At 43.8% G+C, this 27,399-nt stretch overlaps 1 protein-coding gene across 4 annotated transcripts in view; it reads left to right on the forward strand.

Annotated features, from left to right (window-relative positions):
• The window catches only part of TMTC1 (transmembrane O-mannosyltransferase targeting cadherins 1), a 252,560-nt gene that overhangs the window by 181,846 nt on the left and 43,315 nt on the right, over positions 1-27,399 (forward strand). For 3 of the 4 annotated variants that reach the window (XM_090043366.1, XM_090043368.1, XM_090043370.1), the window contains one exon: positions 22,088-22,231. The exons of the other annotated variant lie outside the window; for it this stretch is intronic. In XM_090043366.1, the coding sequence (XP_089899492.1) occupies positions 22,088-22,231 (144 nt within the window). The remainder of the gene's footprint in view (positions 1-22,087; positions 22,232-27,399) is intronic. 4 annotated transcript variants of the gene reach the window in all.

Raw genomic sequence — 27,399 nt, forward strand, 5'->3', positions numbered from 1 at the left:
CATGCTCTGAGCAGCTGCTCAGCAAGTTGACCACCCAGCTAGCAAGAAATCTCCTTCGGAGGCAGAGGACCACTGAAAGAGAGATGAACGTGCACTCACACACATTCACTCATGCATACAGTCACTCATTGAGCAGTGATAAAGAAAAATTGAGAAAGAAAAAATGAGAGATATAAAAGAGACAGCAAAAAAGGAATGGGTGCAGTAGCTAGTAGAGGCTGGTGCAGGGGGACACAGGCAGAGAGGAGGTGTAATCAGTCAAAAGGCAGGGCTTCTGACAAAATAGGAGTCTTTTCTTCCTGATCTGCTGCTTGTTTACACCCTGCATGGGAGCAAAAGGCAGAGCTTACATTTGTCCCATTAAACTGTATCTGCTGTATTGTCCTCTGGTAAAGCATGGATCCATATTGATGGCTCTATCCTGGTTCTCCTTGAATGGTGCTTGCTGCACCCTTGGCAAACTTAGAAAGGGGTCGGACACCAATGCATGAATTCTTAAATATGATAAGCAGTTCGCACCTAAGACTGGAAGGCAACAGTTGTGTATATCTACCCTGACCTCCTGTATTATGCAGGACTACCTTACATTTACTGGAAGTAGAACAGCTTTTTTTAGAAGACTATCCAATCAGTCTTCAAAAATTGCACAGTCCTCAGTAATTTTTTGCCAATGGTTAATTAATTGCCCTCACTTAAAAATTTGCACATTACATTTTGTAGCCTAATTTGTCAATGAGCAACTTCCAGACACTGTGTGTTATCATGCCTTTCCTTGCCAGACTGAACTGCCCATTGTCAAATCTTTGTTTCCCATGTAGAAACTCATAGACTAGTGCATATCTGCCTGCATCTTAGGCAAAGTGTATGGCGTTTGCTGAAAGGAGATTTTACTCCACCATATGCCTCTAGCTCAGCAGTATCCATTTATTATAATTATGGTGCTGTCTTCTGCTCTGCAGTGTTTCAGTTATAAAGGAGTCTGTTTTTTTGAACTGATTGCAAACATTTGTTAAATTTTGTTACATACAAAGCCGGTGATGATATTGTTTATAAAACATCATAAGTACGCTCAGTGCCTGTGCCATGTAAAAAACTGGAAGCCTGCTTTCTCCCCCTTCCCTTTGCCCAAAGTTGCTAGATGTTGTTAGGAACTGGGGTTGTGCGACACCTCTGAATAGCAGGCTGCAGATACCTCACCCTGCAGAGTTAACGTTCTTACCCTGCTAAAACAGTTAATTGGAAAAACAAGTGTGAGCCGGTGTTTGGAATATAGGCAAAGTCAGGATTCCAGGGCTCGGTTCCTGACTCAGAAGTTATCGGGAAACTGATGCAGCACTCGCAGATCTGGCATGATGTGTTTATTTTGGCCAGCATCACTAAAGGAATGTCTGCACTGTATTTGTGGTGATACTGGGGGGACACCTGCTCTTGAGCATGTCCCACCCACCTGCTCCCACTCGCATGCCAAACCCAGAAATGCAGCAGTAAATCCAGTCAGGGCACACTGCCATAGCTGCTGTCATGCAAATGACATTCTGGGATCTATGGGGATTCACTGCAGTTCCAGGTTTGACATGTGCAAGTGGGAGCAGGTGGGAAAGTGTGTGTTCAAAAGCCAAAGCCCCCACACAGCACCAAAAATATGCCCTTAGTGATACTGGCCAAACTAAATAAATTATCCCAGACCTTCAAATGTTGCATCAGTTTCCAAGGTTGGTACATGTAAATAGAAGAGCGTGAGCAGGATGTTCTTGAAAGCAGGCTTCCCTGGGTACATGAGGGCCACACTTACCCTTAATGAGCATGGTGGCAGGTTCAAAGAGACATTTCAGGTTAGTTCTGGTTATTTTATTGCAGCTGGACACAAAGGTGTGGGTAACTGGTGAGGTTCACATTGGAAAGATATGGACACCTTTTAACTAAATGCCAGTTGTAGGTGGTACTGGTTTCCAACACCATCTCATGGTATTGGTCTCTAAGGATGTCTTTACATGTGCTCTGGGGTGTGCATGTAGCGGGGAAAGAGGGGTGTTTTAATTTCAGTTAAATTCATTCGAGTTTAATTTGGGAGCCACTTTAGTTAAAAAACCTGCAGCATCTCATGTATTCACTGCCCTGCACTTCAAAATGATGGTGGCAGGGGTACTTGAACTAAAGCTCATTTGATGAGCTTTAGTTAAAGCTCATCCAGCACCATTTTGAACATGGGGACACTGATACACATGATGCCAAGGCTGCTGGAGTGTTCTAATTAGTCTGATCACGTCAGAGCAGGTGTGGGGTACATGTATAGGTGCCCCAAAGTACTACCCAGACCATCAGTGAGTGTTGGGCACAACACCTCCTTTAACCAGCCAGATAAAACCTCTAATCTACTTCCTTGACACTTTCCCCCAAACTGATGACCCATTTCCTTGACTGTTCCCCAGATCACCAGAACATTGCCCTCAGCTTTCAAGTAGGTGCTGGGAAAAAAACAGCACTATACAGGTTTGATGGAAAAAGACATAGTTGAGTGTCATCTGGAAACTGGTAGGACCTCAAAACCTGCCCAAGCTTTGCTGCTTTTCACTATGTGAATTAAATACTAAAGATAGAGGAGAGATTCTCTTCTGGTGCAAGGTTCTGGATCTCCACTGGCACTAGTGGAATTCTGACATGTACATCAGCAGAGAATTTGGCCTGTGAATACGATGTCTTTGCTGGTCTAGTAGTTTAGTGTCCTGCCTGGTAGGGATCTGGATTAGTCTGGTATCTTGCCTGTCAGGCTGTGAACACTGTGCTCAGCTCAGGACCTGGAAGTAACTTATACCATTTGTAGTCTTCCATAACAACAGCACTGTGAGGCTCAGAAGGAAGCCACTAGAAGGAAAGGTTGCCACACTGGAGTTTGAAAATGAGAAGTTTTTGAGTGGGGCAAATGAAAGAAGCCCCACAATTGTAAAAGCTCTTAATAAGGTGACCCAGGACTCTAGGTGAAGCATGATGTACTACCATGAAAATACTGAAGATAATACAGCCTCAGTTCCTTGCCCCTGGGTCAGAAAGACTTGGACTGCTAGCAAGGTCTTGTGATCAGGTTTTTGAAGGCAGGAAAGAGAGAGACACATCTCTGCCCTGCAGCATGACTACTTGAGGAATACTGCTGAGGACCCATTAATCATTTCAGCTTACCTCAAATGATTCTGCCACATTCTAATGTAGTTTGTTTTATTTTTAATGATGGTGATTTAAATGCAAAAACACACTAAACAAAAATTACCATGTTACTGTGCACTTGGTTGTCTGAATGACTGACAATTGCCATTAATAAGAATTTCTTTGCACTCAATACTTTTCTGCCAATACTGTCAAAATAGTGTACAAGCATTTAGTCAAGTATAATGCTACTCTGCACAGTAGGCCAGTGCTGTATTTTACAGTGTATAGGTCAACATAGTGTATAAGTACATATTTCTGTACAAAAAGAGTAGCATTTTTGTAGATCCGTTGTATAAGTTGACCCCGCCTCAGTATGCAAGGTGCTGGAAGCTCAGACGGGCTCAAGGCAGAGGCAGCATGCTGGCGGACTCCCAGGAAGTTAGACTGGGCCTCTGGGAGGTTAGGCAGCACACGGCCCACTGGCAGCCTGTCCAGCCAGCCCCAAGGGGTGCCACTGTTGCAGAGGGATGGGCCAGGTATCCCCACAGCTCAGGGGCTTCCCGGCCCAGTGGCAGCTCATCCCCCAGCTGAGGGGCAGGCAGGGAGGCTCTGCTGAAAGCAGGATCAGGCCCCTGATTGCTTATGCCTGCAGCAGGCTTCTGTGGTTGGCAGGATGCACAGAAAGGAGCTGGCTTGCCCCATGAACAGCATGGGGTTTTGGGCAGGGGCTGGGGGCGGGGAGGGGGGGAGGCTGACCCTGCCCAACACCCCTAGCCTTCCCCCCCCCACCAAACACCCTGCTTTGCCCATGGAGTAAGTCAGCCCCTTCCCAGGTGGCACCAGGCATCCTGCTGGCCACAGGCGCCTGCTGAAGGCAGAAGCAGCAAGGGAACCAATTTTGCTTTCAGCCTGCCGCGTGGCTGGGGGGTGAGTTGCTGCTGGGCTGCCCTGAAGCTGTGGAGGTGGGGCTGGTCCTTCCCTCCGCAGCAGCAGTGCCCTCCAAGGCTGACTGGGCAGGCTGGCAGCTGGCCATGTGCTGCCCAAGCTCCCAGGAGAGTCCAGGCAGCACCACTTACATAAGCTGGTGCATAAGTTGAGGTTGAATTTTAAGAGTAAAAAATTTGCCTTCAAAACTTGACTTATACACTGTGAAATATGGTAATAGTAAAACTGTAATGCAAGGAGACCAAGGCCCTCAAGAGTTATACAGCAAATCATTGGCAGTTGGGATCCCAGTAATCCTGATTTATCAGTGCTTTAACAATTTGATTCTATTCTGAATTTTAATAATACCTAGTGGTCCAAATTCTAAATTGGCCTAAAGCAATGTAACTCCTTTGACTTCAGTGCACCTAGTCAGTGGTCCAGACAGATGTATTTTTCTAACAGTAAACCTGTACGATAATATACTTTATTAATTAGAATGGAATCTGATTATGTATTGCCTAATAGCAGTAGAAAATTTAATCTGAGGCCAAATGTAGCCCTCCAGCCCTAGTGTCTATGAAATCTATTAAATCATTCTACTATGGTAGAACTATAAATGAACATTATCCCTTTTTTTTAAATGGTCCACTCTGTATGCGTAAGTGTGCCAAATTTTCTCTTTAATGCCAGGTTCATAAATGAAAAAGTCTAACCTGGAGGTATGGCACTTTGAAGATAGCTCATGAGCTACCTATAAACCAAGTTTTATGAACAGCTGGTATTCTAAAATTGTAATAATAGGTTATAAACCTTTTCACTTACCTTTAGTAGAACAGTAAAAACACAGGACTGTAATAGACCTCCTTGGCAGTTTGCCAGGCATGTTGTAGTGACCTCAGAAGAAATGTTGCTTTGAAAAAAATAAAATAAAATAAAGGCCACAAAAACACTGTGTAGTAAATAGGTGGGGCAATTTACTCTTAAAGCTAATCTTAAAAAACTTGCTGCTATTGCAGAATTGATACTGTTGCTGGCTGTGCTCATGACCCCTGTTGCTGAGGATCAAATAACATTAGTGTTATTTGAGAGAAAATTCGTCTCATGTATGAAAGTGAGAACTTCAGGTCACTCTGTTGCATGTTGATATGCTGAATATTTACAAACTGCTAATGAAGCTTTTTTGTTGGTGTTGATTGCTACTGAGTTGCATTCTTCACCCTCCCCTGCACAAGCAGAATGTTGTTGATGAGACAGTTTTATTATTCATCAGAAATGAACCCATAGACAGTGGAATCTTAAAATAAACTTGAATAAACAGTAGTGCTGTCTCTTTAATAACCATTCTGGTAAAAGAGAAAGAGCTCAAACCTGAAACCTCCCCCCTCCCAATTCAAAAATTAAACTTCTAAAATGTATTCATCCCAGCCTGTGCATTTCTCTGGCCAAAAATGTGGAGGCAGGTTTTTCAGCATGCTGTTTTTGCTGGTTGAGTTATGCTGGTTGAGTTTGCTGGTTTAGAGTTATGCTATCTAACAAAAGCATTAGATTTTGTTTGAGCAAATCGAGTATGTGGATGCCTGGCCTGGCCTGACCTGCGTGCAAAATCATGTTCTGTGTAGTTCAAGCCAAATTTTGACACAGGAAAACATTTCAGCACCCAGAACCGACTGCTTAGACTTTTAGGCATACAAATATGGAGGCTTTCTCTAAAAAATGTCCCTTTCTCAGTAGAACATGTTGTTGCTTTCAAATAAAGCCAGAAACAGGAGAAAAAAATATCTTTGGCTGAAGTAAGGCACAGTGATCCTCAAATCTCAGACAACCAATTATAACTTTTGAGTGAACTTGCTATTGTGAGAACACTCTCAAACAAGACAGAAAAAGGTGATGGGGAAAAAGGTAGACGTAGTAGTGGGGAGAGACAAAGGAAGTCATATCTGAAGGCACAGATTTAGTAAAGAATCCAGAGCTACTCTCCATGGTGCTGCAAAACCCCATGAGAAATATGGACAGAGATACAACTTGACTCTCAAGGCATTTGTACACATGCTTGTGCCCGGCACTGCAGTGTATGCAGTTTTTTAAGTGGCAAAATGAGCATCAGCACTGAGAAAATGGCGGTGATGGGCTTTTGAACTAAAACACATTGGAAGTGTTTTAGTTCAAAAGCGCACCACTGCCATGTTCTGTGCACTGATGTGCATTTTGCCACTTATACAACTGCATGCAAAGCAGCGTAGTGCACATCAGCTTGCATACAGGATAGACTCGGTTAATTGAGACTGCTCCAACCAACCAGATCTCCAACATGTCGCAGGACAAAAAGGTATGTGTATAAATGCCCTCATTGACTGTCTGAACTTAAATCATTTTATTATTTAGTGTTTGATACTATATAATTCAATATTAAGGGTCATCAGTGAACATTCCATTGTGATTTTCTGTAGCTATATACATGATGTATGTTTATATGTGTGTACGTGTATATTTATGTGTATGCATACACATGCAATGGCCTGAAGCTTTAGTAAGTGAAGTTTAGGTCGAATGTTAGGAGGAACTTTTTTGACTATAAGGGTGGCCAACCATTAGAACCAGCTAACTAGAGAAACTGTGGGATCTCTGTCCTTGGACATTTTCAAGAACAAATTTGACAGACACTTCGTTGGGATAGTCTAGTCAGATTTGTTCCTGTCTTGAGCAGGGGGCTGGACTAGATGACCTTGTGAGGTCCCTTCCAGCACTACTTTCCTAGGATCCCCTGACCCTCCAATTGCATGCATATAAAATACACACCAGCACATCTAAAATGTATATGTACCGATGCACCTGCAAACACATGCTGCTTTCTTTCCAACCTCCTCCCACCAGGAGAAGAAAGAGGGGAGTTTGCAAAGATCTTGAGAGCTGTTTGCAAAGATCTTCACTGTCCTTTCATAAGATATTTTAGAAGCTTCAGGGCAGCAAGAAGGGGATCCTCAGAGAGCTCTCCACTAGGAATTAAAACAGTAGTTCTCAACCTTTTTGGACTTGAGACACCCCTCCCTAGTGTCTGTGAATTGTGGCACCCAACTTCAAAAACTAATTTATCTATTGCAGTGCTTACCTCCTTGTGAAGGGGATCAACTAGGCCTACCCATGAGCCTGCTCTTATCTGCTTATATTATCTTCTTGTCTCTTCACACCTCATTCATATCCTCATACCTCAAGTCAGCCTCCAAAGGATCTGATGGCACCCCAGGAGCCATGGCATCCAGGTTGTGAATTGCTGCTTTGGATGGAATAGTCATTCAGGGCAGTTTTAATTCTATGGAAACTGAAAACATCAATGGAAATACTAGATTGTACTACTGTAGCAGTCCATGGTATCTAGCAGGAAACATGCATGTAAGTGCAGATGTAGTTGCAGGGCAGGGCAAGGGCAAGGAAGGCATTAGGTATATGCTACATCTATAATTCCTACCTCCCTACATTGAGCAGAAAGATGGTCTATAGAGGGTCAGGAACCCCCGCACATGTGCCAGTGTGGCAGATGAGGCCATTTTGCTTGGCATGCCACAGCTGGCCAGGCTCTGGGCAGGCACTTGCCAGCAGGCACAGAGCCCAGGCTGCTCACAGCAGGCAGAGGGGAGGCTGAAAGTAGCTGCATTGGGATCCGTGGAGCCCTGAACCGGCTTATTGCTTGTGGCAGGTGCACTGCGTACATGCCTTGAGGTGGACAGCAGGGAAGGGACCAGGCCTACGCTGCCACAACAAGGACTGGGCTCCTTATGGCTCCCCCACCATCCACCCCAGCATGCCAAATCAAGGATGCAGGTTTTTTTGGTGCTCTGCCCAAAAACATTGCCGACCCCTGGTCTGTAACATTATTTGTGAAGGGTGGGAAATTACCTAGTTATACCTCTCTGTTTTTGCACCTCGCTTTAAAAATAGAACCCAGAGACGCAGGTTTCTTGGTAAGCTTTCCCACACACTTACCCACTGGGTTTTTATATATTTTAAATAAACAGTATCTGGGGTTGTTTAAGCTTAGTTAAATTACACTCTCCTTGTAGTAAAAAAAAAAAAAAAAAAAAAATCTTGTTCTCTCAGCCTTTTTTTTTTTTTAATATATTGCAAATGCCTTTCAGCATAGACTGCAGGTGGCCTTGGATACCGTCTGTGATTTATTTCTGGAAGGAATTAAAATGCCAACACCATTTGTTAGCCTGTTTTTACAGTGAGTTACAATGAGTACTGCTGTTTAAGTGTGATGGCCATGGCTGCAGTCACTCCCAGTGCCTTGCATGCCCTTATGGCATTAAGCTCGGGCACTTTGCAAGCAATCTTTGTAGCTCAGTGCTTGACAAAGCCCTGTTTAGAGAGACTGCAATCACAGACTGCATTCTTCAATATAAGAAACTGACAACATCTGAGTAAAGATGTTGAAGTAGGAATCTTGATTGTAGTCTTAAATAAAGGTGTGGAACATGGCTTTGTGGGGTCTTGGTTTTCTTTTAGATATGTGATCTAATAAGTCCCAACTGAAAAAGGATTCCCGATAGCTTAAACCATAGACTTAATGGAGCTCACAATGAAATGCAATGGGGTATTAAGCAAATTGTTTTAACTGATGTCATTTATTTTAAAATCTGTTTTGTGTAAAGGACTAATCCCTGCCTGTGTAGGCTGTATTCCAGCCCCACTTTGCTACTCTGCTTCATACCAGCCAAGTATTAAGCTGGGCCCTGTTTTGCTTTATTTAAAGCAAAGCAGCATACATAGGAGCATGAACAATAACACAAAACTGCCTTCCACTCAGTGCAGTGCCACTGAGTGTCACAGGGACTGGGTGTTTCTGCCCAGATAGACTCATGTGCAGCCACCCTTCTTATCTGTACTCCCATGATAGGATCCTTTCAAACCAAGGCTCATTCAATCCTTCTACAGAGCTCTATAAGAGGATATTTAACATTTCAAACACCTCTGCTTTGGCCAGGCCCTGTTTGCCTCACGAATGACCAATAATGCTTTCCTTATTATCACCCTGCCCCACTTGCCTGACATTGCTGAAAAAACTGCTATTTAAAGTGTCACTGCTCTGATTACATTTTCAGGGAAGTAAACACGTCTTCCCATAGGAGTCAGAGCTTAAAGATCAATATTTATTCTGCAGGAGTCTTATTGTAAATAGTCTGTACCCCATACACAAACCTAAGATGCAATAATCTGACTTCCTTAAAGTGAAAGAAAAAAGAAGACATATAGGAAATGGCAAATGGCTCTTGTATGGAATAATGGAGTCAGCCAGTAATTCAGTCCAGAGGTCTTCTTTTTTTCCACATGGGTTTTGCAAGTTGAAACTGGCAGATATTTGGAGAGGTTTCAATGCACTTGACTGCAGGCTAATGTGAACCCCAAATTCTCATTGCTGAATTTTCCTTTTTTCACCACATTCTACATTCCTGTGCTCAAGGATCCCTGGCACTCCTCTCTTCTTACCTGACCACGCCCTCTTCTGCAGTTATCAGGAATCACTAACTTTGTACTGAAGCATCAGAGAGTGTATTGTTTCTCCAAGTATTACCAAAGCTCTTCTAGGAACAGCAGCAGAATTGCTTCCTGTCCAGCTCCTGCCCTATGAGAGCATGGTGTCATGATTTGCTAAACACCTTTAACAGGAGAGTGCACCTGCACAGCAACTTCTGAGATCTCAGGTTGGTCCCTTGGACATGGCTGCAATGTGCAACACTGTCCAGGACTGCCTGGTGAGGGCCATCCCAGCCGCAGTGGGGGAGATCTCCATGAACCGTACCGTCCTGGGCTGCGAGAGCCAGATGCGACCTGACATAGTTTCATAGTTTCTAGGGTTGGAAGGGACCTGAGTAGATCATCTAGTCCGACCCCCTGCCATGGCAGGAAAGATTACTGGGGTCAAACAACCCCAGCAAGGTGTTCATCCAGTCTCCTCTTAAAGACCCCCAGGGTAGAAGCCAGCACCACTTCTCTTGGAAGTTGGTTCCAGATCCTAGCCGCCCTGACCGTGAAGTAGCGCCTCCTGATATCTGGCCTAAATCTTTCCTCTACCAGCTTGTGACCGTTATTCCTGGTCCCTCCTGGTAGTGCTCGGGGGAACAGGGACTTCCCCAGTGCCTGCTGATCCCCCCTGACTAGTTTGTAACAGGCCACTAGATCCCCCCTTAGCCTTCGCTTGTGGAGGCTGAACAGGTTCAGGTCCCGTAGCCTCTCCTCGTAGGGCCTGCCCTGCTGCCTCCCTGATCATGCGAGTGGCCCTCCTCTGGACCCTCTCCATGTTGTCCACATCCCTCCTGAAGTGTGGTGCCCAGAACTGGACACAGTACTCCAGCTGCGGCCTGACCAGTACCACATAGAGGGGGGTATCACCTCCTTGGGCCTGCTCGAGATGCATCTGCGGAATGACAAGGTATGGTTGGCCTTTCTGACTGCATCCCCACACTGTAGGCCCATGTTCATCTTGGAGTCAATGATTACTCCAAGATCCTTTTCTGCCTCTGTACTGACAAGAAGGGAGTTCCCCAACCTGTAGGTATGGTGCCAGTTGTTCCTCCCCAGGTGCATCACTTTGCACTTGTCAATGTTGAATCCCATCCTATTCTCATCTGCCCACCCATCATCATCACCAACGAAGAGGCCAAGAAAGTTGTGATTGTGGATGTCACCATCCCCTTCGAGAACCGGTGCCAAGCCTTCACCAACGCCCGGGCTCACAAACAGGAGAGGTATGCCCCACTGGCCAACATCCTGAGAGGCCACGGCTACGATGTGATGGTTGACGCGCTCATTGTGGGAACGCTTGGAGCCTGGGACCCCAGCAACAAGAGTATCCTTCATGGCTGCCGCGTCTCCTGCTACTACGCCAAGCTGATGCACTGCCTCATGGTGTCTCACACCATCCATTGGTCCCGTGACATCTACGTGGAACACATCACGGGCCATCACCAGTACTCCAACCCCACCAGATGAACCACCGCCGGACCGGACCCAGGGGGCACCGCCTGACCCTCCCCGTCCCCCCCGCACCAGATGGACCTTCACTTTCGAGAGGATTCTTCAGCAATGGACGACCCCACTCCACCTGAAGAGGAGCCCTGCGATGAGACTCTATATATGAACTGAGACACTTTCTTTGAGCCACTTCCTCCACCATTGTGGACCATTGTAACGGGTTTGTGTGCATCTATCTTCTTTCTCTCTGTGTCGCGAACCCCCTCCCTCCTCTTCTCCCTTCCCCCCTCCCCCCACCCCTGGGCTTAGTTGGCTAACATTGTATCTCCTGTAACCTAGTTTCATTCCCTTCCTCACCCTCATCCCTCTATTTTTAGTCCCTCGCTCGGGTAATCTGTATTTCCCTACTGGCTTTGTCATCTTTTCTTGGATTCCTAGTCCTAAACATTTACTAATAAAAGTCTACCTTAGAACAGCATGGACCTACTTTCATTTATGCACTGGGGGATGGGAAAGCCCCAGAACTGGAGAAGTGCAGAAATGGCTTTTCCTCTTCTTTCTGTTGCTGCACTGAGTGCAAGTTAGCCATTTGCCATGCAGAACCAGAATGCCAGTTGAGCTGATTCTCTCTCTATATAGGATTTCCATCCCACTGACTGTTTGGGTGTAAGAGCTGATTAAGTGCTGGATAGTTTAGGTGCCCACAATAAGGTGACATAGATAGAGATGACTGCAGAGTAGCTGGCAGCATAGGAACATGGAAAGGACTACATGGGACTGTGCATGCATAACTGTGCTGCGATCTCTCATTATTATTTTTTGTTATTAGCTTTGTGTCAAAACTCCATAAGAGGACAGTTATGAGTTATGTGTCCCTGCTATGATGATGTGGCTGTATAGCTGGCCCTCCTGCTCTTTGTTGTGTTCTTGTAGCTTTTCTAGATTATGCAGTGATACTGAAACTCTTTTCTTGCTGTTTTTAGTCAGGCTTTTCATAACTAAATATGAATACAGGAATGTAGTTGTTTAAAAGCATCATCAGGATACTTGGCTTATCAGTGGATAAGTGTAATGTATGTGAATTCTTGTCATTTGCATATAAAGGAGAGGACCTGAAGAGCTATTCTTACTGCTGAATGTGCCTAATGATTCAGCATTGCAGGGAGCTTAGAATTTAGCAAGAGCATTTTTATTTTTAGCTTCAGTTCTGTGTTTGACACAAAATCCTTCTTGTCTCCTCAGTACTAAATCTGCAACTTTCTTTTCCCTAGTAGGTTTTTAGAATGTCATGAAAATTCATAAAATGAAGCAGGATTTAATGTGGGACAAACTAGTTTTTGTTAAGGTAATGCTTCTGGACATGGTTTTTATACGCGCCAAGCTTGAGGACTCAGGAGGCTTCTGCCTACTCACAGATTAAATGTATCTGGGCTTTCTTTTCTTCTTTATTTTTTTTCTGGGGGAGTGGGGCACTCCCCTGGATATTGGGGTGAAAAACTGGTTTGTCCTGAGCACCTGACAGACTTTTCCCATAAGGGTGAGGTGGGTTACTGTCCCCTCCCCCCCCCCAGTAAAAGGGGCATGGAACTAGCATAGAAAATCTTACTCCCAGTGCTTTTGTGGGCATGGAGGGAAGAAAGACAGAATGGTCAGGACATCCATATACCCTGCTACTACTGTTTTTAACATAGCAGTACCAGAGGGCCCAATGAGATCAGAACCTGCTTTTACGGGCGTAGAACACAGTTTCACCCCTGTAGGGCTTGCAGTCTAAATAGGAAGATAAAGATTGGGAGGAGAAAGGTAGTCTTATCATTTTTACAGATGGGGAATTGAGACACAAAGAATTTAAATGCCTTATCTGGGGTCACACAGAAATAGCAGAGTTAAATGCAGATTTCAGGTTTTAGAGAAGCCTAATGGCAGTTCTCTTCTGACTGTACACCTGAAATTTTCAGGGTGAAAATAGGCCAGAACAGGATCAGAGGAATACAAAGGACATCTTTTTACAAACACAGATCCTTGAAGCCAAGGATCTGACTTTCTTGTTTTTACAAAGGACTAAGGCTGGGATTTTTGAAAGGGGCTAAAGGGCACTGAGTGTCCAACTTGTTCTGAATTTCAGTGTTACTTGGGTGCCCAGCTCCCTTCTGCTCCTTCTGTAAAGCCCAACTAACAGTGATGATTTTTTCTTAAAGATGAAAGATTCTAACTCTGTCAGAACATAAATGCCCTGTGTTTTAAAGTATTACAAGACTCTTCTTAATATTTAAGTGGGTGCCTGGAAGACAGATTTGTGAAAGATGCACAGGTTCTGTTCCTCTGACCTGCAAACGTCTGTGCCCATGTAGAGATGCCTGCAGGACCAGCATTGTTCTAGCATTAGGTTACAGCCCATTTTCCTGCCAATACAAGATTATCCCCTGCAGGACAAATATCCCTAGGGTTCTATCGTGTCTAGGTCTAAATCACTGGCACATAATTTTACATAAAAAATTACATAAGTGCACAGAAATGCATGTGATGTAATATTTAAATTGGCTTTAAATAATATAATATTGTAAATATAAAGCATGGTGCGACTATAATATGAATATGTATATAGTATATATTATGCATAAAATTTGACATAAATCATACCATTCTTGTAGCAGCCTTACTTTTGTTGGCAAAATGATATCAATAAAATAGAGAAGGTGGGGCAGCAAGTTTTAAAAACTGTCGTCTTGGAAGTTTGATTTGTTTTGCTGGGATCTGATTCTACCACACTTAATCAGGTTGAAGTGGTGCTGCTGCTTCTACTTGTGTTGAGTGTTTCAGTAGAATTCAGGGTGGACCGGAAGAATCTCATCCAGTGAATCAAGAGAAATGTCCTGCAAATCTAAGCATCACCCACCAACATCTAGACTTCAGTTTCCTCACTGCTAAAAGATGAATGAGAAAAACTCATTTCACAGGGCTGTTCTAGTGATCAGTAAACTGTGGAGGCTTTAAAGGGGAATATTTCTTTGGGAGTTCTGAATTTAACTGAGATCTGTAGGGAAAATCTGTGTACCTGGTGTGGGGGTAAGAGCAGTCCTAGCAGCTGCATGCAAGTAGGTGTATGAGAGAGCAGGGGTTGGACAGCCAGTGTTTGGGGACTGTCCAGGTGGGGGGTGCAGTGGAGGGGGGTGGGTGTGTGAGGTGGGGCATGTGCCTGCTGGCACTGGGGAATGGTGTCTAGGCATGAGTGCTGCAGCGGGCGGGGGGGGTCCTTTGGGGTTAGCAGGGAGCTACATGGCCAGCTGGGCTGGTGGCACTAGGTGCACCCATGCTCACAGAGTGGAGCACCTGGGAGACATTGCGGGGGGTGGGGGGGCATAGTCAGGCTGCCTGGCATGGTGAGGAGCCCCAGCCTGGGGCAGGGGGTGCTACGGGTGTTCCCTCCTCCTCCCTCCAGCCCATGCAAGAGCCAGAGCTATCATAGCTGCTGCACACATAAGCCGGAGCCACTGCAGCCACCATATTCTGGCCCAGTCAGGTTGGGAGTAGGGCTAGGGGGGAGCAAGAGGGACTGTAGGTTGGGACTGAGGGGCACCCGGCAGGGCTGTGGGTGCAGAGTTAAGGGCATAGGGTGGGGGGGAGGGGCTGTGGGCCAGGAGTGTGGGGCAGCAGCAGGGACGGGGGCTGCAGGTTGGGAGTGAGGGGCAGGGTAAGGCCAGGGGGGTTGTGGGTTGGGAGAGAGGTATCCCCCTGACAGGTATCCTCTTTTTTGGATCCGGAAATATGGTAAACCTAGTCCTGGTCAGAGCTACAGCTGAGAGGCACTTCACAATTAGCTGTTGCCTGGACCGACTGACTGTGTGGGAGAGGCACTGCCGTTTCACAGAAGCTCCCAGCTGCCTCCGTATGAGGACCTTGTTTGAATGTGAAATTATTTTGGTGTTGTTTGCAAAGCCCTGACTTCTGTATCTTATGGAGGCTGCTGGAAGCTATGTACACAACCAGTGCTCTAGTGCACCCCTTTAACCTAGTCACATTTCTTTTGCTTTCTGCCCTTTCAGGCTTATAGCTTGGGAGGGTAGGGGGTGGAAAATGCATTTTTTACATGTATGATTTTTTTTTTTTAATTCAGCTGCTGGAAATTGAGGCAAGCGTTAGAAGCGGGAAAATAGGGTAAAGCAGTTTCTGCTTCTGCAAAGGATGGGGAGAACAGACGGTAACACTGCAGTGCTGCATCTGGGGCTCCCTAGCTGCTGGCTTTCCATCCCCCAACAGAAGACTTCTGTTGCAGAAGCTGCTACTCCGATACTTACTGCCATTTACCAGTGTTTTCAGGGAAAGATCTTTTTTCCTTCATTATTCTTTTCAGAAACAAGGGACATATCTTATTCAAGGGTAAGTTGTATGTGAGAAAATACGAGTCTAAAAACTGTAAGAGGGTGGGGATACACAGTTGTGCTAGTTCCCCTTTCCCCCTTTAAGACCTTTCGCACCAGATCAAAACACCTTCAAAGGCAGTGCCATGAACAGGGCTTGTCAGTTGTTCAAGTGGCTTCACAGTATTTGAGGTAAAAGTACTAAAATTCTTAGTGGATTATAGATTGTATCCATGACAACAAGTTCCCTCTCCCCTTCCCTTTAGCGACTTTTTCTTACTGCAATAAAAATAGATGCATCAAATATAACCCATTATTTATTAGTACTCCTGGGTTATAGGTACATTGAATGATCACTGGCATTTAATAATTGAAAATTCCTTTGTGTTTTATACTCAGTGCTTTTTATGAAACTGGAAATCCCTAGTCTCTGCCGATCAATGAGGTGTTTTAATTTTTTACAGTATTAAAGGAAATGGTCCTTGCGGGGAAAAAGAAAAACCTGTGGATAATTACTAGCAGGAGTCTTGTGCATTGGATACCTGTAATAGTTAAAGGCAAGGCTGCTTAGATTTATTCTGACAATTGAGGCAGCAGCATCAGAGGAGTCATCTGAATTATTCATTTTGCCACAGGAAAATGTCTCACTTGTCTTTTCTTCAGAAATCAAAGCCCAACCTGATTTAAAGTATACTTTTAAGGGTTTTTTTAAAGTGAATTGTGCTATTTCAGGACTTTTGCTATAATTACCAGTGAAAGTGTATTCTTAAATAAAATTTTTGCCATTCCTAAAAGAAGGGGAAAAATTGATTCTTTGCATGTACTGCTTGTTGTAAGGAGTTTAATGAAATTCAGCTTTCTTTCATAAATAATGCAGCACTTGCATTTGGTTAGGTGAAGCCTAGAGGAAGTTCTGCCTAATCAGTTATATAGCAATAGGGTTAGTACCTGCAGACTATGACTATGACCAGTAGCAATATATTGCAAATACACATGTGTGTGTTTGTGTGTATGTATCTGTGTGTGTTTATCTGTGTGTGTATGTGCAGATGAAAAGCTGTTTCATAAAAGAAATTATAGAAGATCTCAAAGTGTCACAGCTATTTATATAACAAAAACTTTGTTCTAGACATAGTTTATATGTAACACTAAAAGCATTATAGTTACATATAAAGTAACATATAATGGCCCAAGCTAAAATTTGAAACCCTAATGTCCTTAGCAGTGTACATTGGGAAGAGTCCTCCTTCCTGTCTTGAAGCGCCTACATTCAAAATAGGAAAAACAGACATGAGAGAGTAACTTTTCACAAGTCATCTTTTCAGACAAAAGAACAGCTGCAAAATGCGCTCATTTCTGAGTTTGTTCTTTTAAAAATGGAAAAAAAAAAGCAAAGCAATTCTGTGCATGCAAATGCTGTACTGCAAATATTGCAGAAATATTTTAGAGTCCTGTAATAATTTTAGCGTTAATTAGTAATTCATATGCAAACGTCACAGTGTTCTGGAAGTCTAGACTCAGGGCTACATTCTTCCTGCTCTAGTTATCCTCAGGATGTTGGTTCTGACAACAAGGGAAGATCATGCACAGAAGGTAGAATCAGAGCCGTTAGTCCCCTAGGGTCTGCCTTTGTTCCCTCCCATCTCTCAGTCCACTAGGCATCACTGAACTCCAGTCAGTGGCACTACCTGCAGAAGATGGTAGTATTCAATCTAAGTCAGAAGATTAGGTGAAAATTGGGCCTGTATTTAAGAAGCTATTAAACACCATGTCATCTTGCTAAGCTTGTGTGGTTTATCTGAGATCTCCTCTGCTAATCATGGTTTGAATGTGTGCGACAGCTGTTGTTTTCCCTTGCGGGGTAAAATTGCTGATGTCTCTAACAATATGTCCTCATATTTATGGCTAGATCCTAGCTGGTGTAAGTTGGCAGGGCTCCACAGACTTCAATAGAACTATGTTGATTTACCTGGGGCTGAAGATCTGGACTTTCGAATATAATTTCTGTAAAGAGCAACAGGACCATAAGTAAATCTAAGCTCAAGAAGTATAGCAGAGAATAGATGGGAAAGATGTGTCTGCATACTTTAATTTGCTGCACGGGATGGCAGAGGCTGTAATGCAGAGTTCAGTATCTTAGGAATTTCACAGTTTAAGGTTGAAACCACTTCTGTTTTAAACTTGTGTTCTCACTTCTTTCAAAATTGGTCAAGAGATCTCCCTAAAGATGGGCTTAAAATGTTGTGTGAGCACTCCTTGGCCAGAGGAGAATTTACTTTTGAAAGTGGAGGGAAAAGCACTATTTGGCAGTAAAATGTTTGTGTGTTTCTGACTTTTCCAAGAATAGGTAAAGTACTTTTATGCTCATAACTCAAACAGCTTGCTGTAAGGCTTTAAAACCACTTGTTGTATGTAGAGCTGACTGTCAACTAATTCAGGAACTTGTTTTGAAGCAAGAGAAAAAAAAAGCCTTCAAACAGAATACCCAGACCTTGCTGTAGTGAAGTCAATGGCAGGATTCCAGTGCAAATCACTGGAAACAAAACTGAGCTCTGCATTATTTGTTTTAGGCTAGGTTGAGCCTTCTTTCCGTGTCTTGAGTTTGGTATGATACATCCCTACCTTGTTCCTGGAGAGCAGTTCCAAGAGAGCAGTTGTAACTCAGCCCCTTCCCGTCCCATTGTTCCTGGTGGGAGAAACTTCCTCTAGTATGCTACCCAACTCTGGCCAGCTCAGCTCTGCTGGCCAGCATATCTGAGGAAGGGAGAGAAGGCATCACCTCCACTCACCCTTTTCTGCCTCATCCTTCCAGTCACTTTGTAGGGCAGAAAGAGCAGCTCTGAGCAGTTTGCTCTCCCTCCCACAGCCAGAGGAGTACTCTAGGTTCCCCCTGAATGGATTTGTTGGGCTTCCATGCCCAAGTACAGCCATAGTAGGGCTGGATGTAATCTGGTCCTTAGCGGGTAACTCACTATTTTCTGTCAGAAGGTCCATTAGGGAAACATTTAAATATCAACTAAATGACAGGTAAATATTTGTGCTATAAGTGAACTTTTCCCCAATGGAATATTAAGGTGTTGAAGACACAGCTTATATATCAACAATTTGTCAAGTAAACTTTTGCACTTGAATGGGTGCAGCAACAGAAGTGTTTATTCATAAATGACAAAATGCTTATCTGTACATGAGGGATGTTGACAAAATATTTTGCCATCAGTTATAGTGTGTGGCACCCCCATGTATTCATCCCTTGTCAGTCTGACAAACCAAGTTTTTAGAATGTACCTGGTTCCATGCCTGAAAAATTCAGCAATGAATTACACATCTATTAAATGTTTCTAAGGCAGGGGTTGTGTTGGAGGGATAATGATTTTGAGGCAACGACATGGAAAGTTTACTACATTTTCTACCAACAGCAGCAACTCCATCTCCTTCTGGAGTCCTGTTACACCTCCCCAGGTCTTTTCACAAACAGGCTTCCTGCCAAGATTGTCCATGGACTAGTGATGGCATAAAACTAGCATGTTCAGTCAGTGATAAAATATTAATGGAAAACAGAACATTTTAGCCACTGTCCTCCCCACTAGATCAACCACCTTCCCTAAGACTGATGAATATTCCTGTGGCGGAATGCTGGGCTAGCGGTTCCGGCACCGCTTAGGGGAGCCGCGGGCTTTGCGGAGCTGTGCGAGCGCGCGGCTTGTGGGGCGGGATTGGAGGTAGCTTTATAGCCGCCCTCGAGGTTCGCCGTGTTGGCACAAGTAGACGACTTAGAGTAAGTTGTTAGTTTTCTTATTCTATAGGATGTCCGTTGGTTCACGAGGTTCCAGAGCCAGCCCTTGCGTTCCAACAGTGGAGCTAGTCCAAAGCTAGGTGCGGCTGCCGGCTGTTTAAGTCCCAGAACTGGTCAACGGCTCATTGATATGGGCTGTTAGTAGTAGAAGTTATTACAGAGTAGATATAGAGTAAAACAAAAAGATTTTATTCACTCACCTGGCCTCACCCTCTTACGAATAAGAGGGGAGACCGGTTGGAACGAAGCTGCAGTAAATACAAGTATAGCGAGCGTAGATATGCTGTCTAAGCTACGATGAGAGGCAGTCGAGGAGTGGAGTCTCCGATGTTTCTTCAGTTACAGTATGCTGGATACTAAAGGGGTCTGTTGGTTCACGGGGTTCCAGAGCCAGCCCTTGCGTTCCACCACTGGAACTAGTCCAAAGCTAGGTGCAGCTGCCGGCTCTTTAAGTCCCAGAACTGGTCAACAGCTCATGAGTGGGATATACAGTACAAAACTGTAACATGGTGAATCATTGCCAGTTGTTGGATTTTCAAGGCCTTTGTCTTCGCTGGGGTACGCCCAGACGGAGAGGCTGAGAACCGGTCTATAGGGTGATCGGGCCTATAGAGTTTTCCGGTCATCGTCTCTGCTGTTTTCTGTTTCTTTGCCTCTTTATAGATGTTGGTTGGACTGCCTCTGTGACACTAACTATGATATAAGCCAAGCATACAGGGATAGGATAGTTTCTTTTACATAATAATTGCTAGGCAGACTTTCTACATAAGTTTCATTTCTGCAAAAATAACACTTCTAGATAAGAAATGAAATCTACAAAATGCGCATGCATAGCTTAATGCCAACAGAGAGAAATACAAAGCGCTCATTTAACTTACTAGTTAAGACTTCAGGGTTACATAAATGTGAGAGTGCCACGCGGCAGTTATACAGAAGAGAAAAAAAAATAAAACAGTTACAATTCCCTACCTAGAATAACTAGGGCAGGGCAAAGGGAATACCCACCCTGGATGCTGACGTGAGAGGGCACCAGGACCCTTTGCCACAGAAGCTCTGCTGCCCCTGCCCAACCATAGGAGCTGGGCAGAGCAGCACTGCACCAGTCTGTGCACTAATCTGTGAGGTGGTGAGTGGAGTGAGCAGAATGGTGCCAGGGAAGAATGCCAAGGCCAGGAAACTCTTGTACAGTGTTTTAAACTCAACTTCAGTTCGGGGGCTAGCATCAGAGCATGTCTGAATATATGTTAGCAAAGTATCCTGCACAAAGGGGTCTTGAACTTGGCTGGGCCCTCTAAGAGCTACTATAATATATTTACTACATAATAGCAATAAATGACAGCTTCCTTCTCCCCTTTATCAGGGAACAAAGATGTCAAATTTCACTTGTCCACACTTTTTCAGGGGGAAAATCCCTTACATGCTAAAATGTTAATTCAAAAGCCAAGTTTTCATTAAGAGTTGAAATCCTTGGGGAAAAAATTTCTGTTACATTCAGTTGAATATGACCCATTACTTCAAAATAGAAGGGCAGGATTAGTATTTCATTTTCAGAAGGTAACAGGTAAAATGAATGGTAAAAAAATTAACTAGAAGTTAGAGAAAATTCATGCCTGGGGGTGACCAGAAAGGTGTGTTCCTAAACTTTTGGTCATTTTGCTTTGTCCAAATAATAATTCATAGATTCATAGATGTTAGGGTCAGAAGGTACCTCAATAGATCATCAAGTCTGACCCCCTGCATAGGCAGGAAAGAGTGCTGGGTTCAGATGAACCCAGCAAGATGTCTATCTAACCTCCTTTTGAAGACCCCCAGGGTTGGGGAGAGCACCACCTCCCTTGGGAGCCCATTCCAGATTTTGGCCACTCTAACTGTGAAGAAGTTCTTCTCAATGTCCAGTCTAAATCTGCTCTCTGCTAGCTTATGGCCATTATTTCTTGTGACCCCGGGGCACCTTGGTGAATAGAGCCTCACCTATTCCCTTCTGCACCCCCATGATGAATTTATAGGCAGCCACAAGGTCACCTCTCAACCTTCTCTCGCGGAGGCTGAAAAGGTCCAAGTGCCCTAGTCTCTCCTCTTAGGGCTTGGCCTGAAAGCCCTTAACCGTATGAGTGGCCCTTCTCTGGACCCTCTCCAGGTTATCCACATCCCTCTTGAAGTGTGGTGCCCAAAACTGCCTGCAGTATTCCAGCTGCGGTCTGACCAGTGCCCGATAGAGGAGAAGTATCACCTCCTTGGTTCTGTTTGTCGTAATGTTATGCCATAGCTGAAATGGTCAGTGGGGTAAAAAAAAATCAGCATCTTCTTAAAATGCTGTGTGCATATTTAAATTGGGATTGTTGCTGATTTTGTGCTTTAACTTTTTCTTGCTGAAAACTGAAAATAAATCTGAACTTCAATATTTTGATTGCCCATGAAAATCCATAGATTTAAAATCAAAACTGTATTTTCCTCATTTTTCTGGCTGAAAGCTTTTTTTTTTAAAAGCATTTAAAATGAAAAATTATGCCCATTCTATCTTTTGTGGGGAGGACAGAATCTGTGATTGCTTCTATAGTTGATAAACACTCTCCCTTACCCCAACAACCCGAGGAAGCTATACGAGTAGATCTGATTTAGAGTCTTCCTAGGCAAATAACTATATTTGTCTCATTCCCCCACTTTAAAATTACTATCTAATAAATTCAGAAATTCCTCAGTCTTCCTCCTCACTCATCAGAAGCTGGTGCAGGTGAAGAGAAATGCACTGACATCATTCTGGTAGGTTTATTTTCAGTTGTTGAAAGAAAAATCACTGTGTTGGCATAGTTGGGTGTTTGGAGGAAGGGGCATTCAAGCAAGGAGCATTCAAGCTGATCTCTTGGTTTCTGCATGACCATGGTTGAAATTTGTTTTTTCCCAGACTATACCCTTGCCATGCAAGTGCCCTGAATAACCTTGGGACATTGACCAAAGACCTGGTGGAGGCCAAGGAATATTACAGAAGGGCTCTTCAGTTAAACCCACAACATAATCGAGCTCTCTTCAATCTTGGAAACCTGATCAAGTAAGTTTAACATTGAAGTCAAATGACTCTGAGAAAACGAATTTTCCTTTGCTTCACCTACTAAACAATTACAGTAGCAAGTTGCCTGCCTAATGGTAACAAGAGAGTGGTGTTAAGTTCTTGCTAGTAGGCAAGATTTGTTCAAGGCGTATGTGGCTCCTATATGCTATTTTTATTTTATGCTAGAGAAGAATGTTTCTTTCTACAAGCAAAATCAGCTTTATGAGACTTGCCAGGATCAGGGATGAAGAAAGAGTTGGTAATACTAGGCCACATCCTCAGTCCTTCTAAGGCAGCTTTGCACACAGGGGCTGAGAAGCCAAGGTATCCTTTTATGGAAAAACTTCATTTGTTCATGTCACAGAGCCACAGCAAGGGCCTCATGTGCCTTCCAGCCACCACCTACCTGTCTCTGTGGTCAGCAGAAGGGACACTTCTGGTGAAAAGAGACTTGGTTGAGACCTCCAGACAGCCCTGTGACCCTTGGTTGTTGGACCAGCTCATTTAGGGTACTGGCAATCAGTTCAGTTTAAGAACACTCTATGCCTGCTCTAAATTGGGAACTGGTAGGGCTCCAAATTGAGAGAGCAAAGTTGGCTTGCTTCTCTGCCACTGATTTTTGTATACCAAGCAGTGAAGTCCTGAAATTTTATGATGGGTGAAGGCAGGAGCAGCATTAACCCTTTGGCTGTTGGCTGCAGTGGCACAGCAGCTCTGAGACAGGCAAGTATGAGCTGGATGACCCTGCATGGGCTAGATGCAGCTGATAGCCTCCATTAGATTACAGGCTGAAAACAAAGGGAATCAGAGTCCTGCAAATTAATTTGGCCAACCTTTTCTGAAGCCTTTTAAACCATCTACACCTGAAACTTTTGCCAGCATAATAATGAGAAGTGTGATTTTTTTTTTTTTTTTTTTTTTTTTTTTTTTTTTTAATAATATGAGCCAGAAACAGCATCAAGATTTCCATGGTTGTTCAGGACCTAAATCTTACATATTGTTAGTTTGGTACCATCCAACAGTCTCTGAGATGGAAGACTGCATTGGCCAATGTGCTAAGAAAGCAGGTGGGAAGTTTTTTTAAGCCAGTAGTTTAGCTTGTGGGGTGCATGTCACCTTTTAACCAAGGTAACATTATGTGCATCCCATTAAATTGATTGTTTTATTCCATCATTCTTTGCAATGCCACACAACACTATGTCAAAGGAGCAGAACACAGTATGTCAGCTAAAACTTATAAAATAATGTATTCATCCAGAGGCAAGCCATGATGGGTTAGGTTCCACTTATAGTGGGGCAAGAGCATGCACATATACAGTTGCTGCAGAGTAGCTGACTTGAAGTAAATCCCTGCCCCCTTTTATCTTGCAGCCACTTGCTCGTGTGCCCCTGCCACACATCACCACCTCATTTTCTAAAATTCCTTAAGGCAAAGACATTAAAAGCAACCTAGTGGATTCAGACATGCAAGTTCCATCCACTGTAATGGAAACTGGGTGTAGGAAGGGAGAGGAGCAGGGTCTATGGGCCTGTTGGCCTAATCCGACCCATGGACCAGCGCCACGTCACTCATCCAGCCTATAGGACTAGAAGAGTTTGACACCCTGCTCTACATAAATGTTTTTCCTGGTGTTTTAGCATTGTTTTTCAAACCTGCTTGCTGCTGCCCTTGAAGCCTGGGAGGCTTCTCAGAGATCAGCAGTTGAGCCACATTACAAAGTTGTTTAGTAAGATAGGCAAATGATGACCTGGAGGAGTTTCCAAACTCACCTTTCTTTTGTTTTTGCACCCAGTCGCCACACGGTCCTTTCATTCCAAATCACATTTAGAATTCACTGTTAAACTGTATTCTACCTCATGGTTTCCATTATAAATTATCACTTTATAAAAATCAACCCACATTTTCAGGTTCAGTTTTAGGAAAAGCAGCTTTTTCCCCAATTATAAGTTGATAGCTAAAGACCTTGAATGGCAATTGACTGTACAAAATCCCTTAGGAGAATCAAATAACAAAGGACAGGACTCAAAGAGTTAAATGCACTAAAAATACTAAAATGAAACCTACAATAAAACAAATTTTGAGTTGGTATTTTTACTGCATGTGCAAAAGTCCTGGAAGTGCAGAAGTCAAGTCTGTAGGGGCCCCAATTTATAGTCCAACCCCATGTTTAAGTAAAGTGTGATCTTTATGGTTTATTTGGAGGTGGAAAAAAGGATAAACTTATGATCAGAACAAGACAGTATTTGGAACAGGGACTGGTTCTGACTGTGTATATGGCAATTAACATGATGGATCTTTTAGATGCTAATGTAAGATAAAAAAGCTGAAAGTGTGCAGAGTAATGTAGATAAATATTACTTTTTTACTAAATTAAAACAATTTGAAAAGTGTTTTGAGTGAGTCAAATTCATGTCTGGGTTATTCAGTTGACTGCAGCAGAGTTACAGTGCATTCAAGTGAGCACATTGTTGATATGTACTGAATGCCTAAGGAACTTAATTTAATAAAATATGAGAGTGAGTAGAATGAGGGAAAGTTGTAACCCAACAAATCAGTAACTAGAATTAGGTTTTAGAAAAGGGAAGTGCAAAATTTTTTTCACTGAAAATCATACTTTCAATAAAAAATCCAAGGTTTTGAATAGCCCAAATGATAGCTCATTTTAACAACTGGTTCCAAATAAAATATGATTCAGACCCTCTTTAACATGTTCTTTGGACAGTGACTTAAATATTGTCTCTGGCTTATCCATGGGAATCAACTGCTCTTTAGACTGAAAGAGGTCTCAGCTCATTCTAGCAAGATGTGCTAGAACTGTATTTAAGAAAGGGGAGTTGATGTATAGGAAAGATTTCCATCCAGTAACCCCTGTGGCGGGCCAGTAGGGGGCGCTCCTGCGTTAAGCTGCCCACCTCCTTGCACCCAACCACCTTCCAGGCTCCAAATGCCTCCCTAGGGGCGCCTAACGTCCGGCCGACCCCCTTCCTGGAGCATACTCGCTAGCCTGGGGGTAGCCACCACCACCCTGAGAAGGGACTGCCTTGGCCCTGTGTCCTCGGGGAAACACAGGCCTAATAGTCCGATGGGTACTCGACCCAGTACAGGCACTTGGGGCACTTCCCCAAGTCAGGGGGCAAAAAGTAAAGTCTCCCTTAGTCCGCAGACCTAAGGGGTCTCTTAGGCATAATTTAGACCCGACCCTCAATAAGTCTCCCACACCAGTCAAAAAGGAGAACTTTATTGATTACAAGGGGTAGGGTAAACTAGGGTACAGGATTGAGCAATATCTTAGAAATCCTAAAGAGCAAACAGTGTGGCTGAGGTAGCCTTTTGATAACGCATCTGTGTTACTGCCGGCTAAATATCTAATCAGATTGAGTAGCTTACTCACAAGCATCTTCCAGAGGCTGGTTGAGTTTCCCCTCTGGAGTCTTGGGGTGAGAGAGAGAGCTAGGTTCAGATGGTAAGGCTTCTCTGTCTCCCCTGCGTTGCTGCTGCTTCACCTCATGGCCGAAGAGAGAGAGCCTCCCTCCCCCCCCCAACCTATATAGCCCCTGTGACCTCATTCACCTGGTCCAGTGGAGGTCAGCCCCAGTTGGCTGTCAGCCAACCAATTTGAAATACATCACCTGTTACCGGGCAGATTCCAGCTCCCCAGGTAGATGCCCCTCACCCAGGTGGCTGATGCCAGTCACGTAGGCAGAGGGAGCAGGTTTCCCCCCTCCCTCAGGGATGCAGCCAGCTCAGGTTACCTAAAGAGACAGGCTGAGGTGTGAATCCTCTGTGCTGGCCCATCTAATCACGTTGTCACAGGGCAGAGATTTTGGGGAGAAACCAAGGTGGCTTTCTGCCACAGCCCCTACAAGGGAAGCAAATGAGGGCATTGGTAAAGGATATAATGGTAGCAGACCATATCCATTTCAGTTAATTACAGTCCTGGGTGAGTTCCTCAAGAATTGCTCTGGGGACTGGTATAGATTAATATTTTCAGTAATGACCCAGACACAAGAACTGGAAGCGTACTGATGAAATGTGATGACATGTGGGTAGGAGGTATTGTCAGTACGGAGGACTGGGATATGGCACACAACAACTGGATCTTGAAGACTGGCATGGTGAAAAGAGGTTGTGATGAAATGCATGCAAAAGGCAGGGTAGAAGTGCACCTTATAGATTAACTAAATCAGTCTGTTGTAAGCAGCAGTTTGTGTCATCAGATTCTGTGAAGGGTCACTTGCAGGCTAATTAACAAAGACTTCTCTTGTAAGCCAGTCTCTATCAGCTGGATAAAAGATTGGAGGAGAAGGACTGGTGTGTATCAGCTGTACACAGGGCATCAATGAGCTGCAAGTGCAGAAAGTAGTAATGCTGTTTTATAAGGTCCTGGTGAGACATCACTTGGAACAAGGTGTACAGTTCTGGTTGAGAACTGTACACCTATGTTCAAGAAAGGAAGACAAAATCAAAGTGGAGTAGGATCAAAGAAGGGGCTACTAAGATGACTGGGGAAATGGAAAGCCTATCTTATGTGAGGAAACTAGAAGAGCTTGGCTTATTTAACTTAGCAGAGAGCAGGCTGAGAAGGGATGTGATTGTTCTCTAAAATACGTTGGAAAGGTTAATAACCAGGGTGATAGAGGAGCTAGTTAAACTAAAGGACAGTGTTGGTAGACAAAACAAATGAGTATAAACTATCACAGAAGAAATTCAGGCATAAAAATTAGAAAAATGTTCCTAACCATTAGAGCAGTGAGGTTCTGGAATGACCTTGGTATTTGATTATCAGTGCCAGAAAAACATTAAAAAAATTTAAAAGGGAACTTGCTAAGTTTTTAAAAGGGATTATGTACTAAGTTGCCTTCCATAGCGAGGAGCCAGACTCAGGAACCTAGGAGCTCCTTTCTAGTCCTGTGTTCCTAACTAATCATTACTGGAGTCAAAATGAAGTAAAGTTATTGATACTACCAGATATTTTGTATCCTGTTAGCTGGTGTAGACATTTAAACTTGTGCAAAATGGGAATAAAGCTTTTCTTCTGAAGTGAGTGAAAAACATGACTGGATAGCAAGTGACAAAACAGGTTATAAAGCAATATAAGTCAGACCTGCAATACTTACATCCTGTCCATAAATAGGATTACCTACACAAAGGTGCATGATAAATTGGT

This window comes from Crocodylus siamensis, chromosome 4 (assembly GCF_052110815.1).
Source record: "Crocodylus siamensis isolate JL-2025a chromosome 4, ASM5211081v1, whole genome shotgun sequence".
Taxonomy (NCBI): domain Eukaryota; kingdom Metazoa; phylum Chordata; order Crocodylia; family Crocodylidae; genus Crocodylus; species Crocodylus siamensis.